Below are 14,110 nucleotides of genomic sequence, written 5' to 3' on the forward strand. Positions count from 1 at the left end.
CAATCCCTAGTAATCCTCTCTCGAGGCTCTGCGAAAGGATGTGAGTGATCAAACCAATTTAAAAGATGGCTGGTCAAAAATTGGTGTATTGATATCTTGACTAAGCATTAATGATGTGTCATTTACTTATAAATGGAGATTTTTTTGCGGCCTTCCCTCGAAGGAGTAAATTATCGTTTGGTTTATAACACCTTTGGATTTTATCAAATGTCTAAAAACTTAAATCCTAAACCAAAGACTAATCATAAACTTGTTTCAACTTTTATAGGCAAAATGTCTCTCAACCCTCTCTCGATCATCTTTTCCTCGAATAAACTCGAAACCAAAAACTACGTTAATTGGAAACATAACCTCGACATAATACATACCTTTAACAAGCACAAACGGGTACTCACCACCCCGTGTCCTCCTTTGACGAATGATGATTCAACTCAAGAGTACAAAGACGTCTTGGCGGCCTGGCTCTGCTCCGATGAGATTGTGAGGTGCTATATCTTAGCATCAATGAACAATGTGTTGCAACAACAACATCGTGACATCGAGACTGCCGCCGACATTCTCAACAATCTTCTTGAGATTTTTGAAGGGCAAAGGCGTCAAGCAAGGCAACAAGCAGTCCGACAGTTTATGACCTGTCATATGAAGGCTAGGACTCCTGTTGGAGACTTTATGATACTGATCATTAGTTTTCTGAATAAAATGGAAATCATAGGATCTGAGATTGATGAGAAGAATGTCATAGATATGATCTTAGAAACTCTCCCCGCATCTCTTGATACCTCAAAGATGAACTACTCCATAAACAAGCTAGAGTACACTGTTACCAAGCTTATGAAGGAACTTCACACTGCTGTAGGTCTCACTAAGAGAAAGAGGAATCAAGGAGAGGCGCATGCTACTGAGCAAAAAGCCTCCGCCTCTAGAATTAAGAAGAGACCTCACAAGGCCGATAAAAAGAACTGTTCTGCCTATCTCAAAGCAAAGGAACATAGTATTGTACTAGTTACCGAAGCATGCTTAGTAGCTGATAATGTATCAACGTGGATTCTTGACTCCGCTGCTACTAACCATATTTGTTGTTCCTTGACTGGTTTCAAGAAAACCAAAAGCTTAGAGGAAGGTGAGTTCAGTTTCAAATGGGGTGATGGGAGCCTGGTGTCTGCGAAGGTTGTGGGATCTGTGACGCTGTCTTTTGAAGACCGCACTTTAAAACTGAATAATGTTTATTTTGTTCATACCTTTGGGAAGAACTTAATATCCGTTGCTCGTCTTCTTGAGCAAGATTATTGTTTAAAGTTCATTAAGAATGGAATTCGTATTTCGTTTCCTGATAATTCTTTTGTCACTGATGCATGTATGAAGAATGCTCTTTTCTACATCTATCCCACTCAACCTTCTCTTTTAGACACCGAAATAGATAACGATCTAGTTAGGGAGACAAAGAGGATCAAACTTTTTGAGTCCTCCAATCTAACAAAATCAACACACCTATGGCACTTAATACTTGGTCATATCAGTCTAGATAGGATTAAGAGACTTGTGAGGGACGGTCCACTCCAAGCCTCTGCAATAGGTTCACTACCTACTTGTGAATCCTGCATAGAAGGAAAAATGACTAAGCGACCTTTCTCCAATAAGGGTCGAAGAGCCACTGAGTTGCTGGAGCTATTACATTCTGATGTATGTGGTCCGCTCAGCCAACAGGCACGTCGAGGATACGAATACTTCGTTACCTTCACCGATGATTACTCGCGATATGGTTTTGTCTATTTGCACAAACACAAATCTGAGACCTTTAACATATTTAAGGTCTTTAGGGCTTTAGTGGAAAAGCAAACTGGCAAAGTGATCAAAACCCTTCGATCTGATCGAGGTGGTGAGTATATGTCTGGAGATTTCGATGACTTTCTTAAAGAAGAAGGTATCACTTCTCAGCTTACCGCACGTGGCACACCTCAAGAAAACGGAGTGTCAGAGTGAAGAAACCGAACTCTTATGGAGATGGTTAGATCAATGATGAGTTACTCATCACTCTCTCTTTCCATTTGGGGATATGCCCTCGAAACAGCCGCTTATATTCTGAATCAAGTTCCGTCCAAAACGGTTCCTGGTACTCCTTATGAACGATGGACTGGCCGTAAAGTAAATCTGGGTCACATCCGAATTTGGGGTTGCCCTGCACATGTGCTAAGGCAAAAGACTAGCAAGTTTGCTAGTAGGTCAGAATTGTGCTTGTTTGTGGGATATCCAAAGGAAACCAAAGGTTTCATCTTCTATAGTCCCGAGGACGATAAGACTTTCGTTAGCATGAATGCTCGTTTCTTTGAGGAGAACTTTATGAAAGATGTGAAACCTAGAAGCAGAATTGTGCTTGAGAAGAAAAGTTGGGTGAGGAAGCTTCTACCTCATTTGTAAGAACTGTTCTTACCCCAACTGAAACACAACCTAACTCATCAGAATCTCGTCAAGTAGTACTTCGACGTAGTAGGAGGGCTACTCAAAAGCCTGACAGGTACATGTCCTATGGAGACTCTCTCGTAGCCGTCTCTGACATGGATGATCCTGTTTCCTATAGCCAAGCGATGGCTTGTTCTGAATCAAACCTTTGGCTTGACGCCATGAAAGTTAAAATGCACTCGATGTATGTCAACAAAGTCTGGAAACTTGTAGACCTTCCTGAATGGATTAAACCCGTAGGGTGTAAGTCGACATACAAGAAGAAAAAGGGTCCGGATGGGAACGTCGAGACGTTCAAAGCACGACTAGTGGCTAACGCTTATACCTAACAAGAAGGGATTGACTATGAAGAAACCTTCTCGCCAGTCGCGATGCTTAAATCCATCCGCATACTCCTATCCATAGCTGCAGCTCTCGACTATGAGATCTGGCAAATGGATGTCAAGACAGCCTTCCTGAATGGCAATCTTGACGAGCGCATTTACATGGCTCAACCATACGGTTTCGTGGAAAAAGGTCAAGAGACCAAGGTTTGTGAGTTACTTAAGTCCATTTATGGACTAAAGTAAGCATCTAGGTCATGGAATATTAGATTCGAAGAAACTGTGAAAAGCTTCGGCTTTGAACAGTCAATAGATGAGCCTTGTATTTACAAGTTAATACACGAAGGTAAAGTTGTGTTTCTAGTACTGTATGTCGATGATATATTACTCATAGGTAACGATGTGGGTAAATTATCTGAGGTTAAGGTCTGGCTAGCAAAGCAATTCGACATGAAGGATCTAGGAGAAGCCGCATACATTCTGGGGATCTAAATCTTTCGAGATAGGAAGAACCGGACTCTGTCGCTCTCTCAAGCATCTTATATTGATAAGGTGGTGGATCGCTTCTCGATGCAAGACTCGAAGAAGGGCCAAACACCATTTAGGCATGGACTCTCACTCTCTAAGGACCAGTCTCCCAAGACTGCACAAAAGATTGAAAACATGCGGAAAATTCCTTACGCCTCTGCCGTAGGAAGCCTCATGTATGCTATGCTCTGCACTAGACCTGATATATGTTTCGCCGTTGGCGTAGTTAGCCGTTTCCAATCCAACCCTGGACCCGAGCACTGGATTGCTGTTAAGCATGTTCTTAAGTATCTTCGAAGAACTAGGAACTTGATGCTTACATACTCAGGTACTGACCTGACTATGATGGTATATACCGACTCCGATTTTCAAGCGGATAAGGATTCCAGGAAATCCACTTCGGGATCTGAGTTCATCCTTAATGGTGGAGCTGTTGTGTGGAGGAGTATTAAGATCTCTTGCATTGCTGACTCCACAATGGAAGTAGAATATGTGGCTGCTTGTGAAGCATCCAAAGAGGCTGTATGGCTTAGAAAATTCCTTAACTATTTGGAAGTTGTTCCAAACGTCGACGAGCCCATGACCCTTTATTGTGATAATAGTGGGGCTGTCGCTAACTCAAAGGAATCTCGAAGCCATAAGCGCTCTAAACATATTGAGAGGAAATACCATTTGATCCGAGAGATCGTGCAGCGCGGAGACGTGGAGGTGAAGTGGATCTCTTGCAGATCCATTCACCAAGACCCTAGCGAATAAGGTCTTCGACCAACATCGAGAGGGATTAGGCATGAAAGACTACACACATCTTCTTTAGGCCGAGTAGGAGTTTGTTGTCAATGGTGCCCACAAGAAGAGTTGTAGTCTTTATTTTGTACATTTGATGTAATAAAGTCTCACGAAGACTCTTGCTTGTAATTGCATATTCATTAATAAAAAGTTGAAACGTTCATTCATTCCTCCTTCTCTGTTTGAAGCTTTATGATAAAACATTAGTCTTTAGTCCATACACAAACTAAACAACTTATGAAGAGACAAATATAGATTTGCATGAACAAACTCTTCGTAGTTTGCTTAAAACGATATATTCGCAATCTAAGGGTCAAAGGACTATTGACCTCAGTATGATTGTTAGAAGAATCTATGATGTCTGGTTATTAGGCATTGAGAGTTGGAGACTCTATAATTCTTCTAGGTATCTTCCAAAGGTACTGAATTGACCAGTGCACTTCTAGAGACAAGATAAGAACAAACCATTTAACCTCTTATGTCTCGAAGTCACTACGTATCAATTGCATCGTGATTACCTTAATCCTGAAATGAGACATGTCATTTCACACCTTATGTATTCTCATTTGAGAAAGTCAGAGTTCGGACTCACTATGTGATTCCAAACAGGACCTATTGGTGAAGTACTAAGTTATGAAGATGTCATGAGTAACTTTGTGAAGTTCTCATAGATATGGAATTCATGTAAAAGATTGCTGAAATGAAATGTATATCACCTCATGCTTTGTTCCTTGAAATGTGAATAAATGAACTGACCAGTGTCCAAATTGAGTCCTGACTCTTTTGGATGAAACAATGTGACTTGTTAGCTCCCCGTCGATACATTGTTTCTAACTTATTCACAAGCTACAAAGGAGTTGAGGAAATAACATCTAGAAGGGTAAAATGGTAATTTTGTAAATCCCGACTAGGTGATGATATTCATGAAGGGTAAACACTGATAATATTCTGTGGATCCACTCATTATAATTAGGTTGAATTCTTGAGTAGAAAATAAATTCATTTGAACCGAGAGATTTTCAGTTTCAACTGTTTAGTAGAGTCAGTTGACGTTAAGCTAAACTTGGAAAAGGTTTGTGAACTTTTGAGTCCAAGTGTTTAGCTCAAACTTTGTTCATTTGGATCCATGAGGTAACGTTCACGAATCACATCGAGTAGGAATAGTTAAACTAGAAGCTAAGTCAAAACAAAAACAAGACAAGTTTTACGAAAATTGTCAAAATGGTATTTTTGTCTTTGGAGACATAGGATGAAATGAATGTCAATAAATTTTTTGACAAGGTCATTTAATGACATGTTTCACTCGGCCAATATTAGTCTTATTGGGCCTTGTGGATTAATTTCATTTCATAAGAATTTTATTGAAAATTCTTAATGGGCCTTTTTCATGTTGTCATGAACAAATGAAGGAGCTTCTAGAAGCCCCTTCTAGAATTGAAATAGGCGCCCAACATACCCAAAGAAAGAGAGAATATTTTGTGCATGAATGTATGAAGATACTTGCCAAAAGAAAAAGAGGAAACAAATTTCCCCTAACAGGAAATCAATGTGGGCGCCCGAGAGGAGTCAAGGGAGAAGCAAATAAAAGAGGAAACAAATCCAAGGACTTGCTTGGCAAGTCTTGGCTTTGTACCTCATGAAGGAAAAGGGGAAATTGGCTCATCAATATGTGATATTCTATAGAAGAGGAAACTACCTTATTGAAGGTGAGACCTCTCCTATAAATAGGAGCCTCACTCCACACATTTCATTCAATCCAAGTTTTAGAGATTTTGAGAGACTCTCTCTCTAGAACCTTGGCCCCCCCTCTCCTCTCTCTCTCTATTCAATTTTGTTTTTTTTTGTTTTGGCACCTAGGTCCTCATTTGACCTAGTGTTTAGCTTTTCGACTTCAAGACTCGTTCTTAAGTCGTAGTGTTTAAAAGTGCCCACACACTAATTCCTTTTTATCTTGAGTGATTTAGTGATAGAAACTTTTGTGGTTGCTCGAGTTAGCGAGGAAAGAAAGAGAGACGTGCTGCGAGGGAGACGAACGTTGCAACTTTCCAAAAGCTTCTCAACGTTCAAGCTTCAAGAAAGGTTAGTAATCTTTAATGCTCATATTAGTTTTTATTTACATGTGCTTGCTCTTGTCTAGGTTAGTAAAAACGTTTTACTTGTAAAAATAAAATTTTTAAAATTCCGCCGCTTACCGAAGCGTTAAACTTTTTCTTCTTTCCTAGATCGATTCCAACAACCTTTACCTATAATCTTGGCTTTCACTCCATCTCCAAAGGTAACGTGACAGTTAGAGTAGGGTTTTACGTTGGTCAGGAAGGCATGATCATCTGTCATGTGGCGAGAGCAATCACTATCAAAGTACCAGTCGCTATCGGTGGAAGCACTCAGAGATGTGTAAGAGATGTGGAAGCACTCAGTCGCTACCTGATACATTCCAACCGTGTCGAAGGTTGACGGCGAGGAAGAGCATGCCTGTTAGTGGATAGATGCTGATGAAGATTCCTCCCATATAGGCGGTAGCAGAAAGGCCGAATATGACCCCTTCGACCACAATGATGGCAGACCCAACGAGGTCTTTTGACAAGAGACCTGGTTGGTCCAGAAGAATGTCGCTGATGTTGATTTTAAAACTTGTCATCATCAAATGTTTGTGACATGTTTCGCGACATCTGGCTAGCAGGCTTTTGAGGAACAAAGGTAGTTTGAGATGAGGAAGCACCATGAGTATATCCCAGCTCCTTCATGTTCTTTGCAGGTTTTCCGATGGTTATGATTTTGTCAAGGCTGTCGGTGCTGGAGTTCAACATCCTGACAGATTTAGTCATCTGGTTCAGCTCTCCATTTAGGCGGCTGACTTCCCGTTTCAGATCAATAATGGTTTCTAGTAGCCTTGCCTTGTCTTTAGTCAGAGAGAGAATAAGAGCACTCTGCTTGTGAAGAACCTGGGACTCTTCAACCCATTTAGTGTGTAAAACATTGTACGCATCATTCATAGCGTCATTAGATAATTCCTCATCTATAACAAATTTATGTGAGGATTCAGCAGATTCATTAATAGATTCAAGGTTATGAGTGGGAATAGAGGCTGTGAAGGCCACAAAGTTACTTATCTGGTCGGAGTCGCTATCTTCTTCTTCTTCATCAGACAAAGTGGCGTTGTATCCATTTTTCTGCTTTTTGAGAAAGTTGGGACACTCCTTCTAAATATGTCCAAAACCTTCACATTCATGGCACTGAATGCATTTGCCTTTTCCAGAGCGTTCAACACTTTTTCCATTCATGTGAGAGTTAGCATTCTTCTGGAATCTTTGTTGAAAGGTATTCTTGACATCTTGGGAGACATTCTTCACAGTCATCTGATTGAATCTCTTCATGACCCTGCTATAATTCTTGGCCAGCAAAGCTATAGTATCGTCAATATCATTGTCTGAATCTGAGAATACCTGCTCTTTTTGTTCATGAATGAAGCTTTTGAGGGCCATTCCTTTGTGTTTCTTCTCTATCTTGGGGAGTGAAAGCTCAAATGTCATGAGTGATCCCATGAGTTCATCAAACTTCAGAGTCTTAAGGTCGTGGACTTCTTCTATTGTCGTGATCTTCATTTTGAATCGTGGGCTTAAAGCTCTCAGAGTTTTCCTAACGAGATCTTCATCGGTCATGGGCTTGCCGAGAGAGTAGGATTCGTTGGCAAGGTCTCGAATGCGCACGTTGAATTCAGCAACCGATTCATCTTCAAGCATAGTGAGAGCTTCAAAGTTTGTAGTAAGATACTGCAGCTTCTGCTCACGGACTTTAGTGGTTCCCTCATAGGCAACAGCAAGAATTTCCCAAGCGTCTTTGGCACTCGTGCATGTGTTTATAAGCCTGAAAACATTTTTATCAACTCTGTTAAAAATGGCATTGAGTGCGCGAGAGTTACCCAGAGCTGCCTCATCTTCAGTAGGACTCCAGTCCTTCTCGGGTTTTGAACCTGTAGGAGCCCTTTATCATCAACAGTAACCGGGGCTTCCCAGCCGTGTATCACTGCCTTCCAAGTTCTGTTGTCAAGGGATTTCATGAAGGCGCTCATGCGGGCTTTCCAGTAACCATAGTTGGTTCCATCAAGTACTGGAGGACAATTGACCGAACCTCCCTCTCTGGAACTATCCATATCTGGTAATCAGAAAAGAAATACCCAGGAAACCACCAAGAGATCTAAGTGCCTGCTCTGATACCAATTGAAATTCTGATTAGTCACAAAGACAAGATGTCGCACACAATATATTGACAATTTGTCCGACAACTTGCTTGCACACAGATAATGGATAAACAACAAACAGTGCGATACAGAAGATACACACGATATGGTTACCCAGTTCGGTGCAATACACCTACGTCTGGGGGCACTCTGCCAGTGGAAAGGATTTCACTATCTTGTAGTTAATAGTACACGCAAGGTTTAAATAGATTACAATCACCGAATCAATAAAACCTAGAGACTATTACCACTAGTGAATACCTATACCAGGGACTCCCCCTGGATTTGAGATCCGCCCCAATTCCCTCTTCGAGCAACCGCCTACGCTCGGATGACTTTCAGTCTTCAAACGATCGTGAGCCTTCAATCACGAGAACACAGAACCCAACTCTCACAGACACTCAATCTTTCTGGAATAGTGTTTGAGAGAATACACCGCTCTTAACAAAACACAAAGCCTCCCAATCTGCCGGTCTTGCACGTCTAGGAATGCTAAGTATTTTATCAAAAACGTCGAGGCTGCTAAGGGGGAAGCGCATGGCTTTTATAGCAGCTGTACAAGCTTGGAAGTGTATCTAGGGTTTCCTTACCCAGCTTCACCCGAATATCTCACAATTAAGTCACCAGCGAGGCAATCTGTAAATACTGGAAACTTGCCCGAAATACTGTCTGCACACAGAGGGAATGATGTCTCACCAGAAGAAGGAGCATGAAGAACGACATCTTTCCAAATAACTTGCACTAAAAAATAAAGCCAACAATTAACGTAACAACAAGTTATTACCGATAATTAGTTAAAGCAGAAATCTATTAACAATTATTAACGACTATTAATTGCACTTTTAATGTTTTTGACCTTTGTCAATGGCTAAAAAATGTGACGAGAGAGAAAGTGAGAGTAAATGTGAAAATAGAGAGAGAGAGAGAGAGACAGAGACAGAGAGAGAGAGGGGAAAGAATGTGCCACATAAGCAAATGATTAGAAATCAAAAAAATCTGAAACGTATGACAAAGTGAAATTATTAGGTTTGAATATGAGTTAGTTACAAATTTCTATAATTTATTCAAAAAAAATTTCCCTCTCCATCCTATTTTATTCAACCACACGTGTTTCTTCCCCTCTTACAAAAACAGACTTACCGTTGAAAATAATGCAAACCCAATTCGACCTTTAAAAAAACCAATGAAACAAGACCACGTCTCATGCTGCTCTAGTCTTATTCGTATAGAATCACCACCTCATTAGTGTATGAAACAAAACATCACTCGGTTGAAAGACTCTTTTTGCGTGTATATATTGTAAATAAAAGCCCTCAGAAGAACAAAAACAAAACAACCCAGAACAAAACTGAACCAAAAACAGAGAAGAGAATCCGATAGAATAAAGCCTGTGATCGAGATCGAACGGCTAAGATCTACCGGCGAAGTGGAGACCGAAATCATCGCCGGAAAGCTGTCATTTCTCCGGCGATGATCAAGAGCCGCCACAGAAAAGCTTCGGCAGATCGAAGTTCTGAGTCGGAGAGCTCAAAGAAGACAAAAATGGCGATCGAAATGACGACCGCGAGGAAGAATAAGCGGAGGCCGAGACTGGTGAGGTACGAGGAACTACCGGAGTATCTGAAGGACAACGAGTTCATATTGGACCACTATCGAAGCGAATGGCCATTGAAGGACATGTTTCTCAGCCTCTTCTCTTGGCACAACGAGACCTTGAATATCTGGACGTACGTACGGACGGACTGGATTTAATTTTCATATAATTAAATTAGTTTGACAAGTCTTAGTAATCTGTGATTTCGTTGGCGATATTATGAACAGCCATTTGTTTGGGTTTCTGATCTTCGCTGGATTGATGGCGATGAGTTCGACGGAGAAGACGGATATCGGAGGTGTTCTTCGCAAATTATCGAGGTTTGGAAGGGCATCATCGTCTTTTACACTTGTTTTTGATCGTTTTCGGTTTAAATGACTTATTTAACCTCTCTATGTCTTCCTTATGGGTCATACACAGAGCTTCCGTTTCGTTACCGTTTATGATGACGACGACGACGACAACAAATCTTAATGTGTCAATCAACATTACCAATCCGGTGAGCTTTTATTTCATTTAAATATTCCTTATTTATTTATTTTTTTTATGGGATTTAATATTTCTTAGTGGCGTAGTCATGCTGGCCAAACACAATTGGAGACCTTGAATAAAATTCTCTTAAAAAAAAATTTACCATCAAATTATTAGCTTTTGATATTATGACATAGAGCTTTTTTTTAACCTTTATTATTTTTTAAATTTTAGGATTTTAGGCCTGGGCCTAACTAGCAAAAGGCAAGGGCCCTGAGAGTAGTCCAAAAATGTACTAGATTATAGACTGCAGTGTGGGTTAGGTTTTGGACGGGATCGATTGAACCAAAATATTCTTTTAGATATATTTTATTTTCTTTATAAAAAAAAAAGATATATTTTATTTTCTTTCTATTATTTTAGTGTAAAGAAAGATGCGTAAGTTCTGTGAATATAGATGTCCTTTAATCAGAATTAATTGTGATATGATATGTTCTAGTACGGAAAATATTTTGGGCAGAGAGTGTCTTTGTCAGATGAGTGCAATCAAATTCCTAATGTATTTGGTATCAATGCAACAATATATTATATAGTTTGTGGACTTTAAAAAAACATTGCAATTCGCAAGTGTACAAAATATTTTAAAATGTTACGGCCTACGAGACCTAATTTGCTACGTAACGTAATGAAATGATTGTTAATCACACATAACACATATCTCTACTTTACCTACTCATTTTTCTCTCACGTCCTTTGCATGAGAAGAAACAAAAAGAACCCCACAAAATTCACTTTTTGTAGGACTCGGACAATCTAAGGCAACAAAGATCATCTCTACCGAGCCAATACGACTACAATGATGACGATGACGTGTTGACTCCGATATGGCCGTGGTTCGTGTTCCTCGGGGGGTCGATGACGTGTCTAATATGCAGCTCGGTGTCCCACTTATTGGCGTCCCACTCTCGGCGGTTCAACCTCTTCTTCTGGCGGCTCGACTACGCCGGAATCTCGCTGATGATAGTCTCGTCCTTCTTCGCTCCGATCTTCTACGCCTTCGAGTGCCAGCCCGCTGCGAGGCTGCTCTACCTCTCCGCCATCTCGGCCGTGGGCCTTTTCGTGGCCGCGGCGCTTCTCTCACCGGCTCTGTCGAAGCCGCGGTACCGGGCCCACAGGGCGGGCCTGTTCCTCGCGATGGGGCTCTCCGGGGTGGTCCCCGCGGCACATGCGGTGGCGGTGCACTGGGGAAGCCGCCACATCGCCGCCGCGCTGTCGTACGAGCTGGCGATGGCGGGAGCATACGCCGCGGGGGCGGCCTTCTATGTCCGGCGGGTCCCGGAGCGGTGGCAGCCCGGGAAGTTCGATATCGCTGGACATAGCCATCAGATATTCCATGTCTTCGTTGTGATCGGTGCGCTCGCCCACAGCGCTGCCACGCTCGTTGTCATGGACCTCCGCCACGGGTCTCCGGCGTGTTAGTGGCCGGAAATTTTTTTATTTTTGGAAAAATTTCCCTTTTTTTTTATTTTTATGTATGGTAGACTAGATTATGATTTATCTTATTGTAGTAATGGGAACATGGGTATGTTAGGATGGTAGTGATGTACGAATTAGGAAGATTTTACTTTTATGAGATTCCACTCCTTTATCTAGAGGAAACCAAGTCTGGAAAATGTATGATAAACTACATTCTGATATATGTATCTCAGTATCTTAATCAAATATAATCGGACGTCTATAATAGTTTTTCAAGAAACCAAAAATAAAAACCTTAGGTTTAACCTTATTTACTTGCACCATATTACTATCAGGTATATTTTGGATCCTCTGTTTCATAGTTTGATTTGGCAAAATAATTTTGTTAAAATTGTTTGAGCAAAACAGCAAGAAGGTGTTCACAAGATCCGAGTTACTTGTCCTGCATTGTCTTCCCGAGCGAATATAGCTAGAAACTTCCTAGTTTTCAGTTAAGAATATATTGGATATATATTATCGGATATTTGGTTTCCGATTTTGTGAGATTCGCAAGAGATTAGATGGGTTGACCTAATAAAGCTCTGTGGGGTCGAATTAGGTCACACAACTTGTTAGGCAAATTCAGGTCGCCTTAAACCTTTGAGCTAGTCTCTCTGTTTTGGAGATCTACATCGACAACTAGCTCTTAGTACTTGAAATTTTGGAATCACTATTTTGATATGAATTTGTGAGTGCGTGTGTTTGCATTGACGTGCTTGATAATCTTCGAGAGAAGATTGGGTGCATAGAGAAAGAGTCTCTAAACTGAGAGAAGCTCGGATTTACATCCATTGGAAGAGTCAAAGACAGATGTGTTTGTGAGAGAGTCATCAAACTTAATATTCTTATTCTTTTGACTGATTGATATAGTGCATTGTTTTCATTCGGACATCTCAACCCCCTTGAGTAGGTGGTTTATCACCGAAAAGGGTTATCAATTCTCTTGTGTCCATTACTGCTTCTAGTTTGATTGTTTGCTTGTTTATCTCTAACGTGTTGTGTGATTTGATTACTAACGTGTTTTCTTGTGTTACAATGAACATGAAATAGGGACACAACATCAGTCGACCTCCACTCTTGGAAGGTCCGAATCATGGATATTAGAAGGCACAAATGAAAAAGGATGGAAAGCTCCTACAGTTACCGACATAGAAGAAAAAGCAACCACTCTTCCAGAGGATAAGTGGTTAGAAGAGCAACACAAAGTCGCCAATGGAAATTCCAAAGCCATGACCGCCATGTTTTTTGTCATAGATGAGAGCATATTCAAGCTAATTTCAAACACAAGTGTTTGGTTTTCTACTCAATCATTTGTTGAGAGATGAGATGTTGTGCTCAAGAGATCAATTATACATGAGAAGACCTTATTGGCTGATGAGAAGTATACTGTCTTGAGATTGTTTATGCTGAAGGAGGTAAATCTCTTCCCCTAAGAAGTTTTCTCTCCAACTAGTCAGAGAGTTTGGAGATGAGTCTAGCTTAGACTATGGGTCTCTTATGGTCAGAGGAAAGGAAGTGTCCTTCTCTCCTGGGTCTATCAATGCCTTTTACAACACGAATTCAATGGAAGATTTTCAGAGGGAGCAAGATTTTGACAAAATTGCTCATGCGCTGATCAAGAAAGAGATGACTGGATGTGTAGATCAGAACTTGTCCTCTACAGAGATGTCCATCAAGTTCTCTCTGCTTTATGGCAAAAAAAAAAAAAAAAAAAAAAAAACTAACTGGTTCCCAAATCTTCATAGGGGATCAATGAGCAAATTCATGGGTCAAGTCATGTATGCTATTGGCCTCAAGAGATAGAAGGAGTACTTGCTGCTCCAGATGTTCAAGGAGACGTTCAACCATCCTTCTTCTCTGCAGGTACATCTACTTCTGTGTCTTCTGCTATGAAGCAGTGGATTATCAGGCAGCCTGAGTCAGAAATCAAGGAGAAGATTGCTTAAATCAAGAAGATCACTGTGTCAAGGATGAAGCTGATTGCTCTCCTGCGAGACTTCAAGTACCCGGTGGAAGATGTTATGGTTAAAGAAGAGAATGAAGATAACGATATCGTTGCATGAGCAAGAAAGTAATTTTTTTTTCTTCTTGCTTTTATTTCTTTTCAGTTTTTTAAGCTATTTTTGCTCTCAATCTAGACTTTATTATTCTCTTGAGTTGTCTTTTTGTGTCAAAAAGAGGGAGTATTTTGGTTGAGTG

General features: G+C 40.7%; 1 protein-coding gene across 1 annotated transcript; it reads left to right on the forward strand.

The window, feature by feature from the left end:
• The first annotated feature begins 9,623 nt into the window (after window positions 1-9,623).
• HHP2 (heptahelical transmembrane protein2) lies at window positions 9,624-12,048 on the forward strand. The gene is made up of 4 exons (XM_089613972.1): window positions 9,624-10,058; window positions 10,153-10,245; window positions 10,346-10,424; window positions 11,198-12,048. The coding sequence occupies exons 1-4, from the start codon at window positions 9,802-9,804 to the stop codon at window positions 11,873-11,875; spliced, it is 1,107 nt and encodes a 368-aa protein (XP_089470098.1). The 5' UTR covers window positions 9,624-9,801; the 3' UTR covers window positions 11,876-12,048.
• Window positions 12,049-14,110: the final 2,062 nt, after the last annotated feature.

This window comes from Urtica dioica, chromosome 5 (assembly GCF_054948205.1).
Source record: "Urtica dioica subsp. dioica isolate 48M chromosome 5, U.dioica_male_clone48M_v1_H2, whole genome shotgun sequence".
In the NCBI taxonomy this organism is placed as follows: domain Eukaryota; kingdom Viridiplantae; phylum Streptophyta; class Magnoliopsida; order Rosales; family Urticaceae; genus Urtica; species Urtica dioica.

Excerpts from the sequence above, each read along its gene's own strand:
- HHP2 (XM_089613972.1), top strand. The coding sequence starts at position 9,802 with ATGATCAAGAGCCGCCACAGAAAAGCTTCGGCAGATCGAAGTTCTGAG. Across the intron at positions 10,246-10,345 it reads GTTCTTCGCAAATTATCGAG|AGCTTCCGTTTCGTTACCGT; the intron begins GTTTGGAAGGGC and ends GGTCATACACAG. Across the intron at positions 10,425-11,197 it reads CAATCAACATTACCAATCCG|GACTCGGACAATCTAAGGCA; the intron begins GTGAGCTTTTAT and ends CACTTTTTGTAG.